Genomic DNA, 25,980 nt, shown 5'->3' with positions numbered 1-25,980 from the left:
CTCTGCCCACAGGGGTGGAGGGCTTTACCAGCCAGGAGGACCAGGAGCTGCTGAGCCGCATCGAGAAGCAGCTTAAGCGCCGCTTTGCCATCGGCTCCCAGGTGTCCGAGCACAGCATCATCCAGGACTTCACCAAGCAGGTAGGCCTTCCCTGGGGCCTGGAAGCGGGGCCGGGGCAGGGGGGGGGTCTCCTGCTCACTCCCGTAGCCTGTTTCCCACCTACCCAGCAGCCGTGTCCTGTGGCTCAACAGACAAGCCTGGGATGGGGACAGGGCAGCTGTTTCTTGTTCTGGACCTGTTCCTGTCATTCATGCCCTAGGGACTGCTTCAATCTGGGGAGGGGGCAGTTATCTGTCCCATTAGGGGAGAGGACAGGGGGCTGGCGTTCTGGTAGAACCACAGACAGGCTCCCCCAGCCCTTCCCATCGATCCCTTCCCCCACTGCCTGGCTTTTATGGGGCTGGGGGCAGGGGCAGAGCCAGGAGGGTGAGCCGTCCAGCTCATGGAGGACAATGCTCTTGACCCCAGAGAGAGAGGAGTGGGGCTTTCTAGATGCTGTGGAGAACTTGTGGTCTTTAAAACCACAGGAACAGTCCACCAGTTTCTGGTTTCAGCTCTTCTTCATGTACGTCATCTTGCCTCAATCTTAAGAGCACTTTCGGGCAGTAGGTGGGACCACGCCCATTCTGTGGGCGAGCGGACTGAGGCTTAGAGAAGTTTAGGGTGTCAGCAGCTTGGGTTCTGGAGTCAGGTGGACTCCGTTGAAGTCCCAGCTCTGCCACTTAATTGCTGTGTGACTTTGAGCAAGTGACTTCGCCTCTCTGGGCCTCAGCTCCTCCCCTGTAACACCGGAGTAACCACTGGACTAGCTGCACAGGGAGGGAGTGAGTTGATGTACAGAAGAGTGCCTGGCATGTTGAAGGTGCTAAGGATGTGGGAGCTCTTAGGAGGGACGGAGACGGGTGTGAAGGCCTTTTCTAAACCAGAATAGAATGTTCTCTGGGAGCAGGGAGGATAGGAGAGCCCAGACGGTGAGCCAGCAGGGTATTCTGGGGCCCCCTCGGGAGGCACGCTCCCGCATCTGGCCTTGTGTCCGTAGAAATACCCGGAGCACGCCATCCACAAGGTCTTGCAGCTCATGCTACGACGGGGCGAGATCCAGCATCGCATGCAGCGCAAGGTCCTCTACCGCCTCAAGTGAGCCCCCGCGGCCCCATGGACTTGCCCAGGCCTCCTGCGCGTCGCCCCTCCCGTCCCCGGAGCCTCCCCCCGGCCCCGGGGACGTCGCTGTCCTCTGCCTCGCCACTGGCATCTTGAAATGCTCCCTGTGCTCCCCCCACTTCCCCCCCAGTGCCGGGGGCCCCAGCTGCCCCCAAGGAAGGAACTTTCTGCCTGCCTTGCTGCCTCTGGGCATCTGCTTATGGTGCAGGGCCAGGAGATGTGCTTTGGAAGATTGTGGAACTAATAAAGCCGTGATGTGTGTGCACGCTGTGGGCTCTGCGCTGGGGAGCCTGTGGCTGCCCCCATCTTGCCATCCCTGCAGAGCAGGTGTGGGCGAAGGACCGGCCTTGCAGCCGGCCCGAACGGGCTTTCTGACCTGCGTCTGCCACTCGGGCTCTTGGGTGAGGCCTTTACGTTCCGGGCTCCGCGTTCTTGAACTGGTCCGTGGGGCCGGTGCAGCCAGTTTCTGGCCTCTGGCAGTGGCGACATTGCCAGTGGACCCCAGCCCGTGTGCAAATGCCTCGGAGAGTGCGGAGGGTTGGCGGCCCCCCCGCTGTGCCTCAGCAGCCTTGGGGGGGGGGGGGGCGTGGGTTTGCCTCCGACTGGCTGAGTCACCAGACCTTCCTGTGCCTCAGTTTCCTGATTCGTGAAGGGATGCCACCCCTGCTTTGCAGGGTTGTGTTTAGGGTAAGTGGCAGCAAAGTGCCCAGGAAGTGACGGGGCAGTGTGGTGGCCTTTGGGATTTGGGGACATGCATTCCCCCTAGGCCTTAGAGCGAAGTCACTAAGAGTGAATGTTCTGGGATTTTGTGGACCGGTTTTCTTCCGGTTGGGCCACCCACAGCTCTGTGGCCTTGGCTCTGGCACTAGACTTCTCTGGGCCTGAGGATAATGCCTTAATTTGTTTCGCCATTTCCTTTTTTTTTTGGTCTAGTTAACATCGGTCACCACAGTTGTTTTTTTTCTCTTTTGATGGGAACTTTTAAATTTCTCTTAGCAACTTTTCAACGTTCAGTACAGTATTATGAACCAAAGTCACCATGTGGGGCATTTCATCCCCACGGCTGACGTATTTTATAGCAAGTGTGCACCTTTTGACCCCCTTCACCCATTTTGCCCACTCCCCATCCCCACCTCTGGCAACCACCCGTGTGTTGTTTGTGTCTGTTGAGGGGTTTTTCTTTCTCTTTTTTTTAAAGATTCCATATGTAAGTGAGATCATACGATATTTTTCTTTCTCTGACGTATTTCTTTTTTTTAAAGATTTTTTTATTCATTTGAGAAAATGAGCAAGAGCACAAACAGCGGGGGAAGGTCAGCAAGAGAGAGAAGCAGGCTCCCCACTGAGCAGGGAGGCTGACTTGGGACTCGATCCCAGGACCCCCAGGACCCTGGGATCACGACCTGAGCCGGAGGCCTGGCTGACCGACTGACGTCCTCTCACGCATTTCAGTTTGCAGGGTGTCCTCCACAGTTTTATCCAAGTTGTAAATGGCGGGATTTCCTTTTCTATAACTGGAGTGTGTGTGTGTGTGTGTGTGTGTGTGTGTGTGTGTGTGTGTGTGTTCCTCAGTTTCTTTATCCATTTATCAGTCAGGGATGCTTAGGTGGATTCCGTGTGTGTGTGTGTGTGTGTGTGTGGTGTGTGTGTGTGTGTGTGTGTGTGTGTGTGTGTGTGTGTGTGTGTGTGTGTTCCTCAGTTTCTTTATCCATTTATCAGTCAGGGATGCTTAGGTGGATTCCATGTCTTGGCTGTTACAAATGTTGCAGTGAATTTGTTACTGCCTTCTTTTCAAATTAGTGTTTTCATTTTCTGTGTGGAAATACCATGATACCTAGAAGTGGGGTTGCCGGATCACATGATAGTTGTATTTTTAGTTATGCGAGGCCCCTCCATTTGTTTTCCACAGCGGCTGCACCAGCTTACACTCCCACCAACACTGCATGGGGCTCCCTTTTCCCCTGTCCCCACTGACACCTGTTCTTGTCTTTTTGATACTAGGCGTTCTGATGGGTGGTAGCTCATGGTAGTTTTGATTTGCGTTTCCCTGGTGGTGAGTGGTGGTGAGCATCTTCTTATGTGTCTGTCGGCTGACTTTAGGCCTCTGGAGAAATGTCTCTTCTGATCCTCTGCTCATATTTTAATTGTATTGTTGTCTTGCGGCTCAGTTACATGAGTTCATTTATTTTGGATATTAGCCCCTTGTTAGTATGTGGTTTTGCGAATACTTTGTTCCCTTCCGTGGACTGGCTTTCATCTTGTTGATGCTTTCCTTCTCTGTGCAGAAGCTTTTTATTTTGAGGTCGTCCCTTCGCTTGTTTGTTTTCCTTTTTTGCCTTTGGTGTCAGATTGAAAAAGCCATTGCCCAGACCTATGTCAAGGAACTTTCCCTTTCCCCGTTTTATTCTAGGAGTTTTATGGTTTCAGGTCTTACGTTCATCTCTAATCCATTTTGAGTTTTTGTGTACGATGTGAGGTAGTGGTCCAGTTTCTCTTTTCTTCATGTGGCTCTCCAGCTTTTCAGCACCACTTACTGGAGAGACTGTCCTGTCTCCAGTGTATATTTTCATGTCCCAGGTTGTAAATTAATCGATTGCATGTGCATGGGTTTATTCTGGGCTCTGTCCCGTTGATCTGTGGGCTACTGAGTTTATTATCATTAGTAAGCTGGAAGTCGTGGCATTCAGCACCATAGCTCACGAGGTTCAAGTGGTAGAAAGCACTAGTAACATATTGGAGAAAATCCATAGTATTAGTTTTTTGTTATGGTTTTGCCTAATACTTTTTTTTAAGGATTTTTAATTTTTATTTATTAGAGAGCAGAGCAAGTGAGAACGAGTGGGGGGAGGGGCAAAGGGAGAGGGAGAAGCAGGCCCCTCCCTGAGCAGGGAGCCCGACAACACAGGGCTCGATCCCAGGACCCTGGGACCATGACCCAAGCCAAAGGCAGAGGCTTAACTGACTGAGCCACCCAGGTGTCCCTGTTTTGCCTAATATGATATACCAATATGAGGATAGAATTCATAAAATTAAAGGAAAGTCAGTGAAATAAAATAATCCGTATTTAAGGTGCATTTAGAAATACAGAACCTCAAACAAAACATGAGCATCCCGGCAAATGTATTAAACATTTTATTCTAATAAATTATGAGCAAAGTGTTTATAAATAACCACCATGTAAAAATGAAGCCATCTACGACCTCGGCGTGAGATTGTGTGATCTTCCTCCAAATGCAGGCAGGAAACCCGGATGCCCGAGTACGGTCACTGTTGTCACAGGAGTGTGCGTGCGTGGCCGTTTGCAGCTGCTTCAAGCTCTTTCCGACTCCCTGGTGCCAGGAAATGCAGACACGAGAGGAGCTCAGTCAGTTTTCCTCTGATGCGCTCATGCTCAAAGGCCTTTCTTCTTTGGTAATTTGGAGAACTTTCGAACAGCTCTTTGTTGCCTTGTTGGGATGCTCGTCTTCCTGAGAGCATTGTGTGTGCACCTTTTATCTTGTGCAGGTGGAGACCCTGGCTTTCCGTTCCTGTGTTTGGGGGGTGCCGGAAGGAGAGTCCACTCTACCCCCGCAGTCGGGGTGTGTGTTTCTGGGAGGTGGAGAGGCATCTTTTCTCCAGGGAGTGTGTTCACCTGGCGTCTTACCTGAGATGGTTGGTGCCCCACCTGCGGAGGCTGCAAAATGGTGGCTCTGTCAACCCACGTTTGTCAGCTGGGATGCACTTAACCCTCTAGTGGTCGTGGATGTGGGTCCTGTGGTCACCTCCATTTTACAGATGGGGATACTGAGGTTCAGGCACGTGTCACAGTGCGTGGAGGGCAGGGGCCAGGTTCAACCCCGGTTGTGCTCTGAACCCCCGTGCCACTCTGCCGCCTGCACCACGCCCTCACTGGGCAGGCACTGTGCCCGGGCTGAGCGGGGTGCTGGTGTAGACACAGGTCTGGCCTGGGAGGAGGTGCTGGTCCAGTGGGAAGACCGCCCTAGCAGAGTCCCCGTCCCCTGGGTAGCTGGCCCTGTTGGCAGGCCCTGTGTGGAGGGACCAGGGGGGGCGCTGGCTTGGCTGTGACCCAGGTGGCCACTGTGCTCAGGCGGGTGCGCACGGAGGGAGCTGCAGGGCCTGGCGCCCCGAGAACACTCAGGCCTCTGGGGAGCTCCCTGAACCTCCACAAAGACCCGAGCGAGGAGCAAGAGGGGGGCAGCCCGGCCTCTTCTGTGGCTTTTTCTGTGGCAGTGGGAGGCTGCACAGCTGCCCAGGAAGGAGCATCCAGGCTGGGAGTCAGGGCGGGCCGGGGCCGGTCTTCATGAGCTCTGAGGAGAAGGCTCCTAGGCCGGGCGGGGGTTCAGCTCCCAGCTGCTGTGGGGGTGGCCCTCCCCCCCAGCCCGCTGCACGCTGCTCTGTGGACACGGGCCTCTGTGGGGCAAGCGGCTTCGTCTCTTTGTTTGGCTTCCCTTTTCTCATCCGTGGAAAGGGGGTGCCAATAGTTCCCTCCCCTCCCCCCCCGCTGCCCCCGGGAGGTCTCAAGGGTTAGTGGAGACGGTGGATGTCGGGTCAGCCCCTTCAGCCCTGGGCACAGAGCCGAGCCGCTCCTAGGAAGGCCGAGCTTGTCTCCCCCTGCATGCTCACTGTTCACCTTTCCTGCCCAGGTGACTCCGGGCCTCTCCGGGTACCCCTGCTCCTAACCCACCCCTGGCTTCTGTGGCCCTCGTACCTCCTCTTCCCACTAAGGGGGCTACCCTGTCCCCCACCTCCGTGAGGGGAGACCAGATGAACTTGCTCCTCAGCCCTTCTGCCTGTTGGTTTGGACACTTACACACATTTTCATTGTCCTCAGGTGTGTGTGGTTGATTTTCTATCCACAGTGGGTGGGGGGCTCTGACGGGAGGCCAAGCATCCCGGCTTGGGGGACCCGAGGTAACTGAAGGCCGCCTTCACCAGGCCCGTGCCTTTGTGCCCCCAGATCAGAAGTCTCACGGAACCGATGTATTTAAAAACCCAGTATGAGGAAGTGTCGTGAGGATGATGCCAGTTTGGGTTTTTATTCATTGGAAACAAAGATGGCCCGCACTTGAAGTGGTTTATTTCAGACAAGGGCTTGTGGGGAGCAGCCCAAAGCCCGTTCTCTTGTGTGGAAGAAACAAAACCACAAAAAAACCCTGCATTTAAAAAAAATGCGCAAGACGAGCATTCCAAATATCAGCTCATGAAAGAAGCAGCTTTCATATTTTTGGGTGTTGTAACAACTATTTTTCATATATATTTGAGCACGAATATAAACGTTGTAGATTTATTTGACAACGACCGATGTAGACAGAAGCTTCAAGTCTAGATGAGCAGAGGTAGACGTTTGTTTTGCAGCAGTGTGGTGAGGCCAAAGGGTGCCTCGTGGTGATTTCGACTACAACTTTTGGCAATGTGCAGTTCAAAAATAAGCACTTCACACTTAAAATATGAGGCAGTCAAGCACAGTGGTTAAGAGCATCATCTCAGAGCCAGATGGCTCGGTTCAAACCCCAGCCGGCCACTCTCCAGCTCAGGACCCGGGGCCGCTCCCTCCACCTCTCTGTGTCTTCATCCCCTCCCCTGGAAAATGGGGATCATAGGGCCCACCTCGAGGGATGTGAGGGTGAAATGGGTTAATGTTTACAAAGCACACAGGCCTGTGCTGGGTACATAGTGTTCCAAGTGAGTGCTCATGCTGAAGTCCTAAACATCAGTGTTTCAAAGTGGGCTCAGAACTCTGGGTGCCCGTTCCTGTTGATGAATCAAAGAAGCAGGGCCAGGGGTGGGGGGAGGGATTGTGGCGGGCCCCGGGACCAGGGGATCAGCTACTCGACTGAGCATTGATAACACCCTGGCACAAAGTGTCGGTGGGTGAAGGTATTTGGAAACCGAATTCTTCGCAAGAGGCGATTTATGATTCCCGCCCCCCCCCCCCCCCCCCCCCCCCCCCCCCGTTTTTGGAGTCATTAGAGCTGTTTTAGTGGGCAGTTGGAATTGGCTGGGAGGAGTAGACTGGTAAGCTTCTACCACAATTCAGCAAAAAAGGCCAGTTTGGATGAGCCTGTAATATGCCCTTTGGATTTAGGGGGTGGGGGGGGGTCCCTTCTGCACGGGCTGCCATAACAGAGTACTTCAGACTGGGGGGCTTGAACAGCAGACCTTCATGTCCTCCCGGCTCCGGAAGCTGGAGGTCCCAGATCCGGGCGTCGACAGGGTTGGTTGCCCCTGAGGCCTCTCTCCTTGGCTTGTGTATGGCCGACCTCGCTCCGCGTCCTCATTCTTCTGTGTAAGTCCCGATTTCAAGTTCTTAAAAGGGCATCAACTATACTGGGTCAGGGTCTGTCCCAACAACTTCATTTTAACACGATCCTCTCTTAGTGACATTCTCAGGTCCTGGTGGTTAAGGCTCCAACAGGATTCTCAGGTTGGGGGGGGGCACCACTGTGCTCACCACAAAGGGGACGTGAGTTGGGGAGGAAAATGCAGTGTGTTCTCAGGGATGCCACGGTGGGACAGGGCCGGCCTGGTGCCTCCTGGCTGGTCCCCCAGCCTTCCTTCACCAGGGATAGAGGAAGAAGGGAAGGCGTTGCAGACAGGGAGCTGTGTGGCATTGTGTTCAAGGGAGAGCCAAGTCCCTGTCGCTATGACAGCACAATGACTCGGGGAGGAGGGCTTTAGAGACCAGGGTGAGGGGCTTGCTGGGAACAGATTTCATGCAGGGTGCCAGGGCCTTCTGGGGCTTTCCTTTGCCCTGGGCTGCCCCCTGGGCAGTTCTTGGGCAGGTTGAGTCGGATTCCGCAGCACAGTGCTGAATAGATGGCTGGCTGGCTGGCTGGATGGTAATGGGCCACCCTTGCTGAGCACTACTGTGTGCGAGGCACGAGTACATTTTGTGATTTCCTCCTTCCATAAGACCCTGAGTTAGGGGTTTATTACCCTCATGTCAGGGATGAGGAAACAGCACAGAGGGGTTGGGTATCATCCCAAGGTCACACCAATGAACGGTAGTGGTGGGATCAGAGGAAGGACTCTGACAAGGAACAAATGAGCAGCCTGGAAGGGGGGTGAGAGTCGGGTTTCTACCTTCCGTAATGTCTGAAGACCCCCCCACCCCCCACCCGGGATGTTTTCTGGGGTCTGTTCGCAGAAACAGGCCCCTGTGCTCTGGGGAAGACTGTCCTGGCTTTCAGCCTTGTTTGGGACATAGACAGGGTGTGAGGCCCCTGGGCCCAGGAGAACCTCAAACTGGAGGGGTCCGGAGCTGCTGCTCCCTGGAAGGCCTGAACCTCAGCTCGCTCTCAAGGAGAATGCCTCCTGCGGGAGGGGTGGGGGGGTTGGGAGTGAAGGTACCAAGGGGGAGGCTGCTTACAGCCAGGCCCCACCTCCTAGGTCAGTTGTGGGCAGGTAAAAAAAAGAACCAAGGCTCAGGACCAAGTAAGAGACCCACTGACTGCTCTGGGCCCCGGTGGGGTACAGCACCTGGTAAACGTGGGGCAGCTCTCCCCTCGCCTTAGTGACCCCGTTACTAACCACGGGCCGACCTGCCGAGCGGGCACGGTGCCCTCTGAATGACGGGCTCTACCTGCATTATTTCACCTTGCCCTCCCCACACCATGCTCGGTCTGCATGATTATTAACCCCTTTTGAAACCTGGCTAAACAGACACCCAGGGATATAAAGAAACTGATCTTGGGGCACATAGCCAGGAAGGGGGGCCTTGGGATTCAGACTCAGGCTCACTCTGTAAGGGTAACTGCACCTTCCACTTGTAGAGTGCGGGCCCTGTGGTGGGTCCCAAGCTGATGGCTTTTCATATGTGTTCTCCAACTCTGGCCACAGGTCCCCAAGATGGGTCTGTATTTCCCCTATTTTAGGGTGACCAGCTGTCCTGGTTTTCCCAGGACTCAGGGCATTCGGGGGCACAGCAATAAAAATAAAAGTGAGCCCCTGTTCTTCTGGCCACCCCACGAGGGGGCGCCAGAGCGCCAGGCACGGCAGCGGCCGACCGCTGCCTCCCTCCCTGCGGGGGCCGGCCAGGGACCAACCGCAGGCTCTGGCCGGTGGCTTCCCAGGGACCTCCCGGCCTGACCCCGGGAATCTGGAAACTCCTTGGCTCAGACTCAGCCTGGAGAACCCAGTAGGCTCTGGATATTCACCACTCGCTTGGGTTAGAGGCCTTGCGAGTACCAGACCCTGGGGGATGCCTGAAGCAGGAATCGGCTCTGACCACAGGTGGGAAACTGAGGCACTGCAGGGTTAAGTTACACAGCAATGGGGAAAGCCTGGCTCCAAACGCGGGGACATCTGACCTGCGAATCTTTGCCAACAGCCTCTGAAAATCACAGAATCTTAGAAGGATAAGTTGTGAGTAGGAATCTTGCGGGGCTGTTGCCCGATTGTTCCAACTCCTTTCGTCCTGAGCAGCAGCAGCTGGGGAAATTGCAGGCAGGTTCCTCCGTGGGGACACGGGGGAGCAGAGCCCTGCCCTCCCCCCAAATTGTTGTGTTACATGAGTGCAAAAGAAACCTTTGCTGCGCTAAGCCACTGAGAATCGGAGGTTGTCATACGGCCTCATCTTTCCTAACCTGACTGCTACAGATCAGGGAAACCGGGATGGTGGCAGAATTTTTGCTCTTTCTACTTCCCTGGGGAGGTGTGATCAAGAGACGGAGGAGCTAGGGAACCGGTTATCGCTGCCCTACACCCTCTCAGGCTTCACGCCCCATGATGTCAGCTCTCCTGGGTCAGTGCCTTCTCCCGAAAGAGTGCCATTCGCTCAGCCACCCGTGTTGGGGAGATGTTCATAGGACCTCAGTGTAGGGTTGGGATGAGGTTGGAAGGCATTAGTGTATGCAGAGTTCCTGGGCGAGTCCTTGGCACATGGTACGTGCTATGTGTTTCTATTATTATTAGTGATTTTTCTTTTAGTTCATTCAACTACATTTCCTGGGCATCCACTACGTTTCCTAGACACCAGGAATACGGAGAACAAAGCTGCTTTCTTCCTGCCTCGGAGCAGAAAGGCCCAGAGAAGAATGTCCGGGCGGCACGAAGGACCTCATGTGAGGACACTGGTGCTGTGACACCTTCCAGGAGGAGGGACTCCACGGGGCCTGGTGTGGGGGCAGCAGGTGGCCTCGTGCCTTGAGGTGGAGTTGGGGGGGAGCGGATGGGGTGGGGGTGCCAGCCATCAGTTACATAAGCCCCCAGCCTGTGAGCCAGACGCGGCTTTGACAGCCTCGTTCACAGCCCCCTACAAGGAACCTGCTCCTCCACAGCAGAGCTGGGGTGCGGGGGGGTGGGGGAACCGAGAGCAGCTGCTCCGCGTCTGGAAGCATTTTTCTTCACTTTCTTTGTGGAGGAAGACAAGAGGCCAGCTTCCAGTGCCAACACCTGGTGACAGGTGAACGGCTTGGGGCCACTGTCTAGTCCCTGGTTCTCGCCATTGGCTCAGCCTCATCCTCAAGCCCAGTCCAGCCTCCTTGGCTCTGTGTGGGGCAGGGCTGGGGGTTGGGGGCTGGCTGGGCTGCAGGAGCACAGAGATGGCAGGTCAGCAGGGAGACCCGGGATTCAGGTGTTGGGCAGGGGGAGAGAGGGGAGGGGAGGGGAGGGGGTGCTGGGGGCAGGTGCCTCAGGGGCAGGTGGTAGAGGCCCCGGCCAAGCCCTTAGGTTGCCTCCATCCAATCGAGGTCCCCTTTGCGTGGAGGAGAACTTTGACCTTCGGAGCCCAGGAGGACCTTGGCAGTGTCAGCCCATCATCCTGTGCTAACGGCTGGAGGACAGGCTCAGAGAGGCCTGTGGCTTGCTCACGGACACACAGCCAGTTGGGGCTTGCCCCGGGCCGCAACCCAGACCTCCTTGCTCTTAGTTTGGTGCTCCTGCATGACGTCATGCTGCCTTTTGGGGCTTTGGAGCCTCCTGTTTGGCTGGGGAAGTCTGACCTAAGGGGGGACCATGCCGCTGCCATTGCTGAGGTGTGGAGCCCTCCTCCATTCTCCCTCCCCTCCAGGGGGCTGGCCTCGCCAGGGAAGGGGCGGTGGCCAAGGGCGGCTTCACTGCAGGATCTCCATCTGCAGGACCCAGGGCTGGGCGCATTGGGTGCAAAGGAGCTGGGGGACAGCCACCCCTCCTGGCCCAGCCCACCCCTCTTCTCAGAGCCCTGGGGGCGGGAGCCGGCGGTGGGTGGCCACTCCGAGGGCACGATTGGCCCCACCTCCTGGGAGAGACTCTCCCCTTGAGTGCGGGCTGATCGCATGGCCTGAGCCTAGTAACTAGAATACAGCCGAAGTGATGGGATGTCCCTTCTGGGATTTGGGGGCCTGTGTCCTGTGGACTCCCTTTCTCTGCCCCCTTTTTGCTTGCTCGAAAGCCAGCTGCCGTGTTGTGGGCTGCCAGCCTCTGGCCCACAGCCAGCCAGGACCTGCAGCCAACCAGCAGTCATGACAGTGAGCTTGGGAGGGAACCCCCCCAGGTGAGCCTTCACATCAGACCACAGCCCTGGCTGAGTCCCCGCCAGCAACCTCACGACAGAGCCTGAGTCAGAGAATGCATAGAACTGAGATCATGGATGTCTGTTGTTTGAAGCCACTAAGGTTTGGGGAGATGTGCTCTCCAGCCACAGATAATACAACCCACCACCACCCCCTCCTGGGTCCACTGAGCCACCGGCCCCCCTCCCCCCCGCCCCGAGGCCCACGGAGGAAGTCCCAGGCTTACGCCCTAGTCTTCCACATTTTACTGCTTGAAGGCCTGACCTGGGGGAAGGCATTTCACCCTCTCTTGGTTCCTTTTGCACTTGGTTAAGGCCACAGGTGCGCAGGTCTTTCCTACTATTCTCTCACTTTGACCTTCATAACTGCTCAGAGAAGTATTTGGGACAGGTCTCCATGTCCCTGAATGATAGCGGAACAGATGCAGGGTGGTGTGGGACATTGTGACAGCATCGTCCGGGATGACGGTGAGGACAGTGAGGGTCCGACTGTGGCTCGGCCCTCACTGGCCCTACCCTGCACGTAGCTCGCCTCCTGTGCTGTGGAAGCCGGGGAGCCTGGCCCCTCTGTTCCCCGGACTCGCCTGCAGCTGGCCACCCGCGGGCCACATCAGTCCCCCACGAAGAGCGCTCATGCAGGTGAGAAATCGGAACTGGGGTTCATGGGGGAGAGAGACAGCACCGAGCGCCCATGTTGCCATGTGGATCGGGGCTCTGGAGCTGGCCGCTGAGCAGTGACCTCCCGATTCCCCAGCTCTCTGTTGGAGCAGGAGCTGCGGCCCCTGGGTGTCCCAGTTTGGAAGTTGCTCCTGGACGCTCCGCTGTTTAGTGTGCTTTAGAAAAAAAAAAAAAAAGATTTAGAATAGATTCTGTTGTCGGTCCCTGAAGCCTGACTGATACGCCTTCTCCAGAACATTCGGGACAAAGGGGTCCCAGGAGGTCTCCTCTCAGCATCCTCCTGGTGCCCGTACATCAGTCCCCCGGGGAGCGCTCCGATTGGCTCTGCTGGGTCAGTCCTTGTCTTGAAAGATGGGGAGTGAATGACGGGGACATTTCCTACCACGGCAGCCGGGGGATGGGGCCCATCTCTAGAAGAGGGGCTGAAAAGGCCTGGAGTGCAGAGAGTGTGAGCAACCACGTCTGTCCGACATTACCTGACACAGGGAAGCACCATTAGCAAATTCCACAAGAGACAGGGCGGTAATTAAGCCCAGAGGGCAGGAGATTGTCACAGGAGTCCCAGAGCCCTGGCTCACGGGTGATCACGCCTGTCCTCCAGCCCTCCACCACGGAGGATGCAGAACTACCCCCATCTACCCCTGACAGTGCTTTGGGTGGGGAGGAGGGACGGAGGCTCAGAAGGGATGAGGTCCCTGGCAGGCTGGGAGACGTCCCAGCAGGAGATGGGGGTTCGGATCCAGGCCTCCCGATTCCCATCCACTGTGGGACCTGGAGCCAGCAGACCGGGGTTGTGCCTCTCATCAGCAGAATGCCCATGGCAGCGGTGGGCCTCAGTGGGACGGCGTGTTGGGAAAGTGCCTACCCCTGGGCCTGGTCCCAGGAGGCACCTCCTGGTGATGGTGACAGGCTGGAGTGCTTGATTGTGCCTCCGCTGAGCAACTTTCCCGTCGCCTTGGTGACAGACGCCCGGTGACTTGGGCTTTGATTAAAACTGGGTCCACGCAGCAGCGAGCTCTATCCCTAGCCCCTCCTGTTCTGTGAGCCTGTCCCCTGGCACCAGGCCAGAAGGGGCAGGCAGAGGGAGCGGGCCTCTCCACCTCAGCCCTCCCTGCTCCCTCTGCCATCTGCCAGCCTCCCTCCCCTGGAGCCTGAGGTCTGGGTTCCATTTCTGTCTCTACTATATCCTGCAGAGTGAGGAGGGGCTTGTGTTTGGCCTCAGCTTTGCAAATTGGAAGGAGAGTAGCACCTACCTGGGCCGTGGGCCGGATGTTGACCGCGGCCCCTGCCCTTGTAAATCCTGATACCAGCGCCACCAGCCTCGGCTCCCAAAGGGCCCTGCGGTCCTCCAGCCTTGGGTTCCTGCTCCTCTTCCTGGTGCTCCTCCATCTCCCATGGGTCTTCTGCCCTGTGTGATGCCAGCTCGGGGGTGGAGTCCAGCCCCTTCCTCAGTTTCCACAAAACCCCTGTTTCCTACCTGGGGCGGTGGAATGTATTGAATGGTGGAGGGAGGGCAGTGGTGGGGGAGGGTTTGCACGGAGAGCTTCACTTTCTCTCTGGAAGCGCCTGGCCTTCCACCCTGTCCCAGGAGAGGCTTGCTCTTTCCCCCATGCCTGCACGATCCCTTTCTCCCCCTCATACCGAGCCAGCCCTGACCGACTGTGGCCCCCGCTCCCTCTCCAGTCCCCCTCCCAACCCGGCGGGGCAGAAGCACAGGCCTGTCTGGGTCCCAGCACTGTACCCCCCTTCCCGCAATCTTCACAAACCAAAGAGATCTCGGGAGCTGCCCTGCGGATTGTGGGGTGCAGGAAAGACTTTCTGGGACCTAGCAGTCTAAGCTCTGCCCCACTGGAGAGGGTCCTTATGCAAGCACCAAGGGCAAATTCCACAGCCAGACGGGGAGGCGCCCCAAGACTCGGCACTGAGCCACGTGTCACTAGGACCGCCTCCTTTCGAGGATGTATAAAGGTGGTCAGCGTGGATCTGCTGGAAGTTTCCTGAATGCTGCCATAGCCCCCGACCCCCAGACAGGTGATTGCTGAGGGACAACTGTTTTGAGTGATTGTGTCACCTGACACCTGTTCACGCAGGTCGACCCCTGGGGGACGCTGGGCTATCCCGCCCCCTCCCACAAAGTCTCTGTGGCTGGGCTTTGGCCAGGGCCATGTGCCCAGGAAATGGGGAGCCCAGCAGATACACAGGTTTTCAGCCCTGATGGACTTGGCTTGGGTCACATGACCCTGGCTGGCCGATCAGAAAGCCCCATCCCCCTGGCAGAGAAATTGGCTCATGGTGGGCACCTGACTCAGGCAGAGCCAATCGGAGTCTTCCATGAGATTTGATACATGGACACCAAAGACAGAGGGTCTCTTGCCTTCTACTGGCTCATGGGCTGGCAGGAATGGGGTCAGAGTGGTCAGGAGCCATTGCCATGCCATGCAGAGACAGAGCCTACCAGAAAAGAAAACCAACATGCCGAGGAAACAAGAACGTCTGAAAGATGAAGTGATGAGCCTTGAGGATGTTTGAGTTCCTGGATCCAGCTGGGCCTGAAGGCAGTGCCACTTCTGAATTTTCAGTATGTCAGCAAATAAATTCCCCTCAGCTGCTATGGGTTGCTTTTGACAGTGTAATTGAAAGGACCCTGATTATCAGAAAGGAAGGATGGGAAGGTAAAGAGGGAGCTTACAGGAAAGGCCATGGGTCAGAGGGTGTCCCAACTGGGAACTTTTAGTCCCTCATCCCTGAATCTGGCCTATTGTGAGGTCACCTGGGCAGCCTGTTAAAGTAGATGCTGGTTCACTAGACTGGGGACCTGCAACCCTGCATTTCCACAAGCTTCCCAGGGAATTCTGGAATCAGCCACGTGGGAAACTGCTGACCTGGTCCTATCCCCTCACTCTGTCATTAGGGAAACTGAGGCCAGAGGGAGACGCACTCAGCAAGTTCATGGTAATTCCCCATTTGTTCTTTCCCCGTTTCCTGTCTTCCTGTTGCCCGCTCCAAGAGTGAGGCAAGGAAGGGGAAGGTTTAAGACCCTCCACAGAGGGGCCCAGGCTCAGACCATTGTCTAGCACCCTCACCTCTCAGTCAGAAGCTGAGAGAGTGTACAGAAATGACCGTGCTCTTATTCCCGGAGCTGCTGCTTGCCCGACGCCCGTCCGCCCGTCCGTCCGCCCAGCCGGCCACCAGGCACTAGTGTGCCCAGGACAAACCAGTGAGTGTAGCTGCTGTAGGTTATTTATGCCTGCCTTCCCATTCCCCTTCCTCCTCCCTCCCCCTCCCCCTTCTCCCTCCCCCTTCCTCCTCCCTCCCCCTCCCCCTTCTCCCTCCTCTCCTTCCTCTCTCCCTCCCTCAGTCCCACCTTCCTTGACCCTCCACCCGCTCCCCCTTTAGGGGGAGAATGCCAGACTTGGTCTCGTGTTCAGGTTCAGCCACTCAGCCGCTATCACTCAGTAGCTACGTGAACTGGGCACTCAATTTCTCTAAACCTCTTGGCACCCCACCTTTCTCATTTTGAGAAGCGGGGAGGACAGAACTTTCCAGGATTGTCGTAGCCATGTAGGCGAACTGTGGGAGGGGGCTGTGTGGGGACGTTGGTGGCACCATCCTTCCTCATGCCTTGATTTCAGAGCCACGTGGAAATGTTAAAAGGAAGGAAGAAAAAAGCCCCAGACTCCCGCCCATCTTCGTAGGTTGCCCACCGTCAATGTTGCACATTTCCCTCCAGGCCTGACTGCCCGCCAACTTCATCCTCATGCGGTTGTGATCGGCCCGGGGATGCAGTCTGGGGTCCTGGTTCTTTGGCTCACACCTGGTCGCTCAGAGTCTTTGACAAGGGCCCCGTGATAAAGGATGTCAGTGAAAAAAGTCGTGAGAAAGGGGAATTTGGCTTGGAGACAGAAGCCTGAGTGAGATAAACAGGCCCTCTGGGCCTGCGGGAAGCATGAGGGCCCTTGGGGAGTCACACTGGAAATGGCTGTGAACCAGCCATGTGACCTCTCTGGACCTCAGCTCCCCCATCTGTGAAATGGGAGCATCGAGCTGGCTGATCCCTGAGACCCCTTGAAGCTCTGAGTTTCTGGGGGCCTGTGACCCATTAACCAACTGGAGTATTTTTGGCACGCTAGGTGCTATGGGGGATCTGATGGAAGGAAAGGTGGACCCTGCCCTCGGCAACCTGAAGGTCCGGTTGGAGGCACAAAGCCAGACCACAAAACCCAATTCAAGAACCATCATTCAAGAATTATACGAAAGGAAAGTATAGAATTTCAATCACAGCAACACAAACAACTGATCTTGTCCCAGGTGGCAGGAGCAGGACTCCTGCTTCCAGAGGCTCCGAGGAAGGCAAGCGCAGCTCTGGAATCAGGGATGGCCCCAGTGCAAAGCAGGGCCCCAGGGAGCACCGATGAGGGGACCTTGGATCTGAGAGAGCCCGGCCCGGGAATGTGCTGGGGAAAGGGCTGTGCAGAAGGGCCTGGAACCCTCACTGTGGGAGGGGTTGGGGGGACTACTGGGCTGTTTGCTCAGGAGGCAGGGAAGCTCAGGGGACTGATCCCTGCCTTCAGATATTCCCAGCACCCATGGGGAGGATGGGCTGGATGTGTGCTGGTGGCCGCCGGGGGCAGGGCTGGTGCCGCGGGGAGCAGGGAGGATGCCCCGCACCCCTGAGCCCTCAGTTTGGGAGATAGGACAGCACTGGGTGCTGCCTGCTGGCTGCTTACCACGAACCCACAGGCCCTGTGGCAAGTGAGCTCCGGGCATATCTGTTTATTTTCCGTAACAACCCTGCCAAGTAGGCGGCGCCACCGTCCTCAGTTTACAGACGAGGACATCGAGGCACAGAGAGGGTAAGTCACGTGCCAGGAAGCGGAGGGGGTGAGATCTGAACTCAGGCGGTGGGCTCTCCAGCAGTGGGACCGTGTAAGCAGAGTTGAAGAGGGTGGGAGAGAGCAGGGCAGGGCCTGGGTAAGCTGGCTCCCGAGGCCACTATGGCTTTAGAGGCTCATCAGGGAGGGCTCTCTGGAAGAGGTGCCCTTGAACTGAAGTGGAAGTCTGGGAATGCTTGCTGGAGAGGAGCAGCAAGGGTGTCGAGGCCAGGGAAGTGGCGGGTGCAAAGGCGTGGTGGGTGGGGAATGGGTCGTGGTGTGAAGGCGGGGAGGGGGACCCATGGGCATGGCCAGGACTGTCCAAAGCAGACCCAAAGCCACACGCCGGGCCCCTTGCACGTGTCTGGAGGCCCCTCTGGTTGGCCGGCCAGCGTATCACAACAGCACCCTGACCAGCAAGCATCCTCCCTGTGTCCTTCCAGCCTCCCCACTACTGTCCAGTCCCTTGGCAATCTGATTCAACCTAAACCTGATCAAGCTGTGCAGGAGCCCCCGTGGCTCCCCACTGCCTGAGCACAAAGTCCAAGCTCTTCCTCTTGGGTGACGTTTCAAGGGCCCTCCAGCATCCCCCACCCCAGACTGGTTAGTGAGCTCCCCAGCCACCAGCACAGTGAGGCCAGATGGGGTGCCCGTGTCCATCCAGGTGACTGAGCCCTCGCTGCTCCCCCTTTGGACAGTGAGCTCAAGAGCGGCCACTGCTCTCTCTTAGGGCCCATGTCCCTCGTCCCTCGAGCCCAGCGCAGGCCCTCTGGGAGAGCGCCAGGCCACAGACATGTGGTGCGGGAGCCAGAACACGGGGCCATGAATCCCCGCTCTGCTGTTACCAGGCCAGCAGTGAAGGACCAGCGTGAGTCAGGATCGGGGGCGCTGTGCTCATTGCTGGGGACTCAGGGAATGCTGGCTGGATGTCATAGAAGCAGGAGACAGGAGGAAGGGAGAGGGAGGGGGGGAGAGGGAGAGATGGGGAGGGGGAGAGAGAGGGAAAAAGAGGGAGACAGGGAGACAGGGAGATGGGGGAGAGGGAGAGAGAGAGGGAAGAGAAGGAGAGGGAGGGAGGGAGGGGGAGGGAGAGGGAGGGAGAGGGAAAGAGATGGGGAGGAGAAAGTTGGGGAGGGGGTTATGGGTGGCAGAGGGGAAGCGGGGACATGAGGTTGGGAGGGGAAGCTGCCAGGTGGAGGGGGTGAGGCAGAGAGCAGAGGCCATCAGCCAAGGTCTGTTGGGCTCAAGTGAGAACTGTTCCATCACGAGGTGCCACCTACCAGCCAGCTACTCTCAAAATAGCTGTCCCTGCTGGGGCCACGCTGGTGGAGGGCAGGGCCGGGAGCCCTGTGGGGACACCGGGAGCCCTGTGGGGACGCCGGGAGCCCTGTGGGGACACGTGCCAGGCCTGTGGCTCCTGTGGTCTCCAGCCTGGCAAGAAGCCTCTGTGACCTGTGCCTTGAGGGGCTGTGGCGGGGGCTCAGGGGTCCCTCTCTGTGGGTCTGTGTGCATGTGTGTGTCCCGTGCCCTGGGGTCGGTGCCGGAGGCTGGGCTGGTGACAGGCAGGGAATGGCGAGACTGATAATGATACTCATGATAGTGGTCCTCATCCCCATTATAAAAAACGAGGCCAGCCCAGCAAAGTTGCCCACCCACGTCCATCCCTCTTCTTCCTTTTGCAAGGACCCGAGGACGTTGGGGGCAGGCCAGGGGACACACCCCCCTCCCGGACTCCCTTGCAGCTAGGCTGAGCAGGGCACCCACTCCTGGCTGCTGAGATGTAAGGACGAGTCAGCAAGGAGGGCCCCGAGAAGGCTGTGGTGCTCCCCACCTCTTGGCACGTCTCTGTGCTGGCCTCCTTCTGTCCGGCTGCACACGGCTCTTCTCCAGCAGGCCGAGAAGCCCAGGCCGGGGAGCGCCCAGGCCGCTGGAAGAACATCGACATTCACCCCACACGGTCTGAGTTTGCGTCCCGGCCGTGCCGAGCTGCGTGACCTTCCTGGGCCTTGGTCGTCTCAGCTGAGAAATGGGAAGAAGAGAGAGTGACCAGTGCTGAGACCCTGCTGTGTCTCACGGGCCTGGCGCACCTTCTGGGCCACCAGAGGACAATGGAATACTGACGTCGATGCATTTGTGTGTTGGATGTGTTTTTGGCATTTGGTCCAGTCCAGTTTGGCAGATACTTTTTTTTTTTTTTAAGATTTATTTATTTATTTGAGGGAGAGAGAGTGGGGACGGGGTGGAAGAGGGAGAGAGAATGTGAGGAAGACTCATGCTGAGCGCAGAGCCTGTCGCGGGGCTCGGTCTCACGCCCCTGAGAGCACGGCCTGAGCCGAAACCAAGAGTTGGCCGCTCAGCCCACTGCGCCACCCAGGCGCCCGTTTGGCAGATACTTGTAAGGATCGCTGCTACTTGGAAACTTGGAGTGACCACACAGCGGGCGGTTGTTCATCGCCTTGTGTGGCCACCGTCGCATCTGTGATGGGGTGTCCGGCTCGTGTTCATGTCGCGGTGGCCTGGCAGCAGCCTTCCTGGGACATCTGCCGAATGAATGAATTCATCCATGACCACTCAGCAAACGCCCCCACAGTGACTTTTTGGGGGTGGTGGTGGGGGTGGTGGCAGGCTCTGCCCAGGAACAAATAAAACCAAGGAGAAACTAGGCGTCCCTGATGGACAAGGCCTGTGTGTTTGCCTTCGGTGGGCAGATCGGAGTTTAACAGGGAGCAACATCTGGAGCCAAAGGAAGAGAGTCCAGGCTGGGGAAAGCCAGGCTGTTGTGGGAGAGAAGGGGGACCATGGAAACAAGTTCTCGGCTGGAACATTCTAGTCCCTGGATTCCCCACCGAGAAAGCCAGGAATCGCACGTGGGGCCAGAGGAAAGCCCTCCCTCCTGACGTTCGTTCTGCCTCTCCCCCCAGCCGTGTGGGAGACCTTGTCCCTCACTCCCGTCGCTGTACCCCCAGTACCCAGAACCCCCGGGCCCTACCGCATGTGCAGAAGAGGTTCCGAGGAGGGAGTGGCTGCTGGTCTGAGGGAGGAGGAAGAAGTCAGGAGCCGGAGGCTTCTCTGGGCTGTGCCCGTGGAATTTTCCAGACTGGCTTCTCCTCTGGTCCCAGTCTGAGCAGCTCTGGGAGGCGGCATGAACTCAGCCCTCCCCTTCTTCACCTCACTTCGCTGAGCATCACTGTCAGCCACATTCTTTCCGAGAGTCTTTCCACACATGAGGTCTGTTCTAAGGATTCTTGCTCCCTCCACGGGGACAACTCCGTGGGGCACCGGCCTCCCACCCGGTGAGTCCCCAGGCCCCTGCGTGGGCCGATCCCACACCCTCGTGACGTCAGCCCGGTCCATGCCTCCAACGCCTGGACAGACGGCCGCATCACCCGGGGGCGCAGAGCAAGGAGGGGGTGGCCTTTAGCCCGGGGTCCCGCCCAGCTCTGGTCCTTCCAGGTGTGTGCGCTGGGAAGTCAGCAAGCCTCCGTCCTGCCCTGCGAGGCCGCCGTGTGGGAAAGTGCTTTGTAAACTGCAAAGAGCCGGCAGATGGGAGGGTTCCCATCCACACCTCTGCCCACCAGCTTAGGGTTCCCAACCCAGAGGAGTTTTGGGGGCCTCCCCAAACTCCTACAGAGACTCCCTCCTCCCGGGTTTGCTCTGCAGGCCTCTCACCGATGCTTGAGGTTCTGTCACTAGGAATTCTCTCACTGCTTTGTCTCTAACCCTGGCCGAAGGGTGTGGGTGGTCTACACAGGGGTCATTAACTCTGGGAGGAACCATCCACCTTGTCTTCCCCGGGGTGGGGCAAGCAAGGGAGAGGGAACAGGGGAAAGCGTTTGGTCTGGTGGAGCTCCCCTCTCCGTGTTCACAGATCCCGCCTCCCGCCAGCCCCCAGGGTTTCAAAAGGGGTCCCAATACACAATCCAAGGCATGACCACTTGAATTAAGTGTCAAAAAGCAAAACGCTTTCCCTGGTATCTCCCGGTGGGTGGTGAGTAATCCCCTCCTCCCACACGAGCTGGGGTGAATTTCTCTGCCCCCCTCATGCCACCCGTGTCTCCGGACCCCCCCATGTTGCTCTGAAATGTGAGACTGGAACACAAGGGTGTGGGGAGGGGGTCAGCGTGAGGACCCCAGGGCTGGGCGGCCTCGTTTGGCAGCTGCGGCTTACTCGCTGTGTGACCTGGGAAGGTTATGACCCTCTCTGTGCCTCGGTTTCTTCTTCTTGAAAACGGGGATGATCACCACCCCGTACGGTGGTTTGAGGATTTAACGGAGGGGTGTGCAGGGAGAGCCTGGCCTGCAGGATGGGCTGAATCGGCCTCAGCTTTGGGGTTACTCATCCCAAATCTGTTGGATTCTCTGTTCTTTCCAGAGTCCTGGCCACCTGTCTCCTTCTGGACCACGGCGCCACCTTCCTCACGGGATCTCTTGCAAATGCCCTGGCCCCCTACGGACCCCACAGTTCTGCTCCCGCCCCTCCCCTGCTTCCGACCCTTTAAGACACTGTATCCATTCATTCCCTGGCTCGATGTGCATATTTGACGTTCTCCAGCCATCAGACCCTGTCCTGTACTGGGGACTGACTACAGTAGACAGGGAGGGCCCTGGCCTCAGGGAGCCTGCGGGCTAGCGTGCGCCCAGACCATGGCGACTACACAGGGAGATAAATGAGAGCATGTTAAGTTCCGCAGACCAGTCATCGGTGGTCACTTTTATGCCACCTAATAAGCCCAAACTCAGGGGCTTCCACAACAATCACTCGTTCTCACTCACAAGTCTGCAGATCGGCTGTGGATCCGTGGATCTGGCTGGGCTGCTCAATAGGCCACTCATCCTTGGACTTCCGGGGACATGTGTGTCCCATGGGGATGGCAGGGGGCCAGGGGGCAAAAAGAAAGCTGTCGTGCTTCCGGAGCCCCAGAAGTGGGACACTCTCACTTCTGCCCACATCCCATCGGCCGAAGCTTGTCTTGTGGTCAAGTCCACCATCAGTGTGCTGGGAAAATATACCCTGCCTCTAGAGGGACACCCTGCAAAGCCACAGAGGGAAGGTGTGCGTGCAGGGCTGGCTGGACAATTGGAAGCAGCAAAACCTCGTACCACTCGCTCTGCAAGAAACGGGGTGCTGGTGCGGATAATCCCCGAGTGTCTGCTCCCGAGGGCTGCTCGGGGTCAGTCTCTCTGCACAGCCCACGCTCATGCTTAGACCCAAAGGAGGAGGAGAGTCACGGAAGAGCTTTCTAGCAGAGGGAATAAGTGTAAAACCTCAGAAGTGGAAATGAATCGCTGTGTCGTTGGAACAGTCAGGAGGCAGGTGAGGCGAACGGGACCCAGGTGCGGTGTGCCCTCTCCATCTCCATCCTCCGTACAAGGCCCAGGCTCCTCTGCTTGCCCACCAAGACCCCGCACTCTGGTCCATGCTGAGTGCCCCCCCTTAGGCCCTCTGCCTGAGCCGCACTGGAATACAGCAGGCCTCTGTCCCCATGCTCCTCCCGAGTCTGGGCCCATGGTGGCCCAATGGTGCATCGTGTGATGCCAGGTGGAGTTAAGTACTAGGAAGGAAGGTAAACCCGGGTGGCGGGATAGAGACAGGTGGAAGGAATGTTGGTTTCTCTCTCTTTCTTTAAAAGTTTAATTATTTAAGAGAGAGAGCAAGAGAGAGTGCACGAGTGGGGGGAGGGGCTCAGGGAGAGGGACGAGCGGATTGAGCGCAGAGCCTGATACAGGACTCAATCTCACCCTCTTGAGAGCATGACCTGACCCTAAATCAGGAGTTGGACGCTTAACCCACTGAGCCACGCAGGCTCCCCGGGAATGTTGATTCTGTAATTCATTATTTGGGGCACTTGGGTGGCTCAGTCGGTTAAGCATCTGACTCTTGATCTCAGCTCAGGTCGTGATCTCAGGGTCATGAGTTCAAGCCCCACGTTGGGCTCCACACTGGTGTGGAGCCTCCTTAAAGTTAAAAAAATAAAAATTATATAATTTATTATTTAAAAAACTTTATTATGGGAAATTTCAGACATATAAAAAGATAGAGACAACTGAGCAATGAACCCCGAGGTGCCCATCTCCCAGCATGACTGTCTTGTCACATTTGTCCACGCCCCACCCCCCCCAGTCCAAAGCTAATTATTTTACATAGAGGAGGTGCCTGTTTCAGATAAGGTGGTCAGAGGAAGCCTCTCTGTGGAGGGGACGTTAAAGCAAAGTCTGGCACGGAGTGTGAGCAGGCACCTGGGGAAGAATGTTCTGGGTGGGAGGGAGAGCAGGGACCAAGTTCCCGGGGAGGTGGAGGGAGAATGAAGGGCTGGCGGCAGGACGTGCGGCTGTAGGCCTGCAGCCAGGGGCTGCCCAGCCGCTTGCGGGGAGAGGAGGAGAAGGCTCGGAAACAGAAGTGGCCCCTCGGCAGCCAGAGGAGCCCTGGACGTGGGTCCACAGGTCTGGCCTGGGGCTCAGATCTGCATGTCCTTTGCTCATGGTGAGCCTTGGATGCAACACTTAAGGTTTCTGAACTTTGATTTCCTCCTCCCCTGGAAGGTGGGGAGACACAACTCCCCACCTTCCAGGGTCACCTCCTCCTTCCCCCCTCCCCCCATCTACAGTCCTCACACTTTTAAGGGGCGTCTGGTATTGATGACTCTAGGGAAGAAGCAGGAAATGGAGCTGCCTGCCTGGTCTCCCAGCCTGTTGTCCACCCTCCATGTGGCCACAGGACCTCGGTGGGTCCCCCACCCCCGCCCCCAATCCTGCACCCTGACCAGTGGCCACACCCAGGTCCTAGAGAAGCAGGTGTGGGAGGTTGAGGGTAGAGCAGAAAGAATGGATTTCTGCTGGTTCCCCTCCCATCCCCCTTCCCAGGGGTGACCTCGCGGTGGACTGCAGGGCACAGACCGTGGCCCCAGGTCCGGGCGTTTGAGCTGAGGGGGTTGGGGAGCAGCACGGAGGAGCTCTGTGATGTCAGGTGAGCTGCCTAACCTCGCTTAGCTCCGAGTTCTGCATCAGCCAGGAGGATAATGGAATCCGCCTCCTAGGACAGTGTGAGGATTTCCTGAGGGGTTTTGGAAGGAACAAGGCCCACAGGTGAATTCTGGATCAACTTGCTTACTCTCTGAGTGACCTCACTCCACCTCTCTGAGCCTCAGTTTCCTAATCTGCCAAACAGAGGGAAAGAAAATGGCCTCATGGGGTTGCTGGGATACAGGATGCCGTGCCTAGAAGCCCAGGCAGGGAGGTCTCCTGGAATGTCACCTGCTTCCCTCCCCTTCCTTCCCCCCCATCCCCCACCCCCGCTTTCTTCTTGGAGGCACCTCAGGGGAGGGGGCAGGTGAGGACCTTCCCAGCCTGACCCAGTCCCAGCTTCCGCACTGGCCCCCCGGCTTCCCGGCACTGGCCCCCCGGCTTCCCGGCACTGGAGTTGCAGCTGGGTCCGAGCCAGGGCATGACGTGTCCACACGCTCCTCGGGAGCAGGAGGCCTGTCTCAGCACGTTGTTATGGGGCCTCGGGTTGTTTGCTGCTCCCAGGACCTTCGGCAGCTGGTTCGAGTCTGACGTTCTCACGGATCAATGAGGAGAGTCAGGAATCGGAATGAACATCCATGTCTGTCTGACTCCAGAGCCAGTGCTCTTTCTGTTCCTGCTTTTCCATGTGGGCTGAGTGTGTGTGTGTGTGTGTGTGTGTGTGTGTGTGTGTGTGTTTGCAGGGTCCTGCCCATCCCTCCATCCACCCAAGCCTGCGGGAAACAAAAGAGCCAGACAACAGAACAGAGGCTCGCGTTGTATAGTGTGTAGGTGAGCGAATGAATGAATGAATGAGTGACTTACAAACGGGTGAAGGAGGGAAGGAATGAGTGCCTTTGTGGAGGCCCCTTGTCCTCTTTTTTTTGGAAGCTCCTTCCCCACCGCATTCAACCCCAAACTTATTCACCTCACCGCCCCATTGCCCCGGACTCCTCCTTTGCCCACCGGGCAGCCGGGGGCAGCTGTCTTGGGCCCCCCAGAGACAGGTCGCCGCCCCCGCCCACAGCCCACCTGCACCCTCCGGGTGCTTTAAGGGGGTTGTCTTGGCAACCGGAAGTTTCCAGCTGAAGCAAAAAGTTCCAGCCACGGTTTGCTGCGATGGAGGATGACATGGGGAGGACCAGAGGAGAAGGTTGCCACGGCAACCGAATATTCAAGTCAAACTTCCTCGTGGGTCTCCATGTGGGGAGATTACTCTCAGCAAGTCAGACTCAGCCCCCTTGCCAGGCAGTTCTGCCAACGCCAAGCCGCGCGCTTATGGGGAGGGAGGCGACCCAGCCGGACGGAAGGGCCCATTGTTCCAGGCCCATCTACTGTCTCCAGGCTTCTGGGCCGCGTGCTAAGCCCCAAGCGACTTCACGCAGGGCAGCCTCCTGGCCCAGAGCTTTTGTGTCCTCGTTCATCCCCATGTTGGGCTGCGCTTTTTGTCACCGAGTCACTCTGCACCCCCCCTTTTGTTAACCAGTCTGTCCTTTGTGCCCCTGCAGAAGCCAGGAGGGCTCTGGGCACTGGTGAACAGGGCCCTGAGGCCTGGCCTAGTCGGCAGTAGTTTTGGAACGGGATGAAAGAATGAGCACCTCTCCCTAGGGAGAAGGAGCGAGGTTGCTTGCAGGGAATCGGGCTGTTGGCTTCCTCCGGGTCTGAGGCCTCCCGGTGGTCCCCTTTCAGGGGCAGGGCCATCGGGAGGGGCTGGCTGAGCCG

General features: G+C 57.4%; 1 protein-coding gene across 2 annotated transcripts in view; it reads left to right on the top strand.

Annotated features, from left to right (window-relative positions):
• The window catches only part of MCM5 (minichromosome maintenance complex component 5), a 28,940-nt gene extending 18,723 nt beyond the window's left edge, over positions 1–10,217 (top strand). Inside the window, exons 16-17 of one of the 2 annotated variants that reach the window (XM_027595436.2) lie at positions 13–140; positions 10,150–10,217. In XM_027595436.2, coding sequence (XP_027451237.1) covers positions 13–140; positions 10,150–10,191 — 170 coding nt within the window. In that variant the 3' untranslated portion in view covers positions 10,192–10,217. Of the gene's footprint in view, positions 1–12; positions 141–1,099; positions 1,487–10,149 lie in introns of those variants that run through there. The other variant, XM_027595435.2, reaches the window with a different exon arrangement.
• The last annotated feature ends 15,763 nt before the right edge of the window (positions 10,218–25,980 follow it).

Source organism: Zalophus californianus, chromosome 9 (genome assembly GCF_009762305.2).
Source record: "Zalophus californianus isolate mZalCal1 chromosome 9, mZalCal1.pri.v2, whole genome shotgun sequence".
NCBI classification, from domain to species: Eukaryota; Metazoa; Chordata; class Mammalia; order Carnivora; family Otariidae; genus Zalophus; species Zalophus californianus.
Note: the sequence above shows the minus strand (reverse complement) of the source record. Positions and strands in the feature narration are given on the sequence as shown.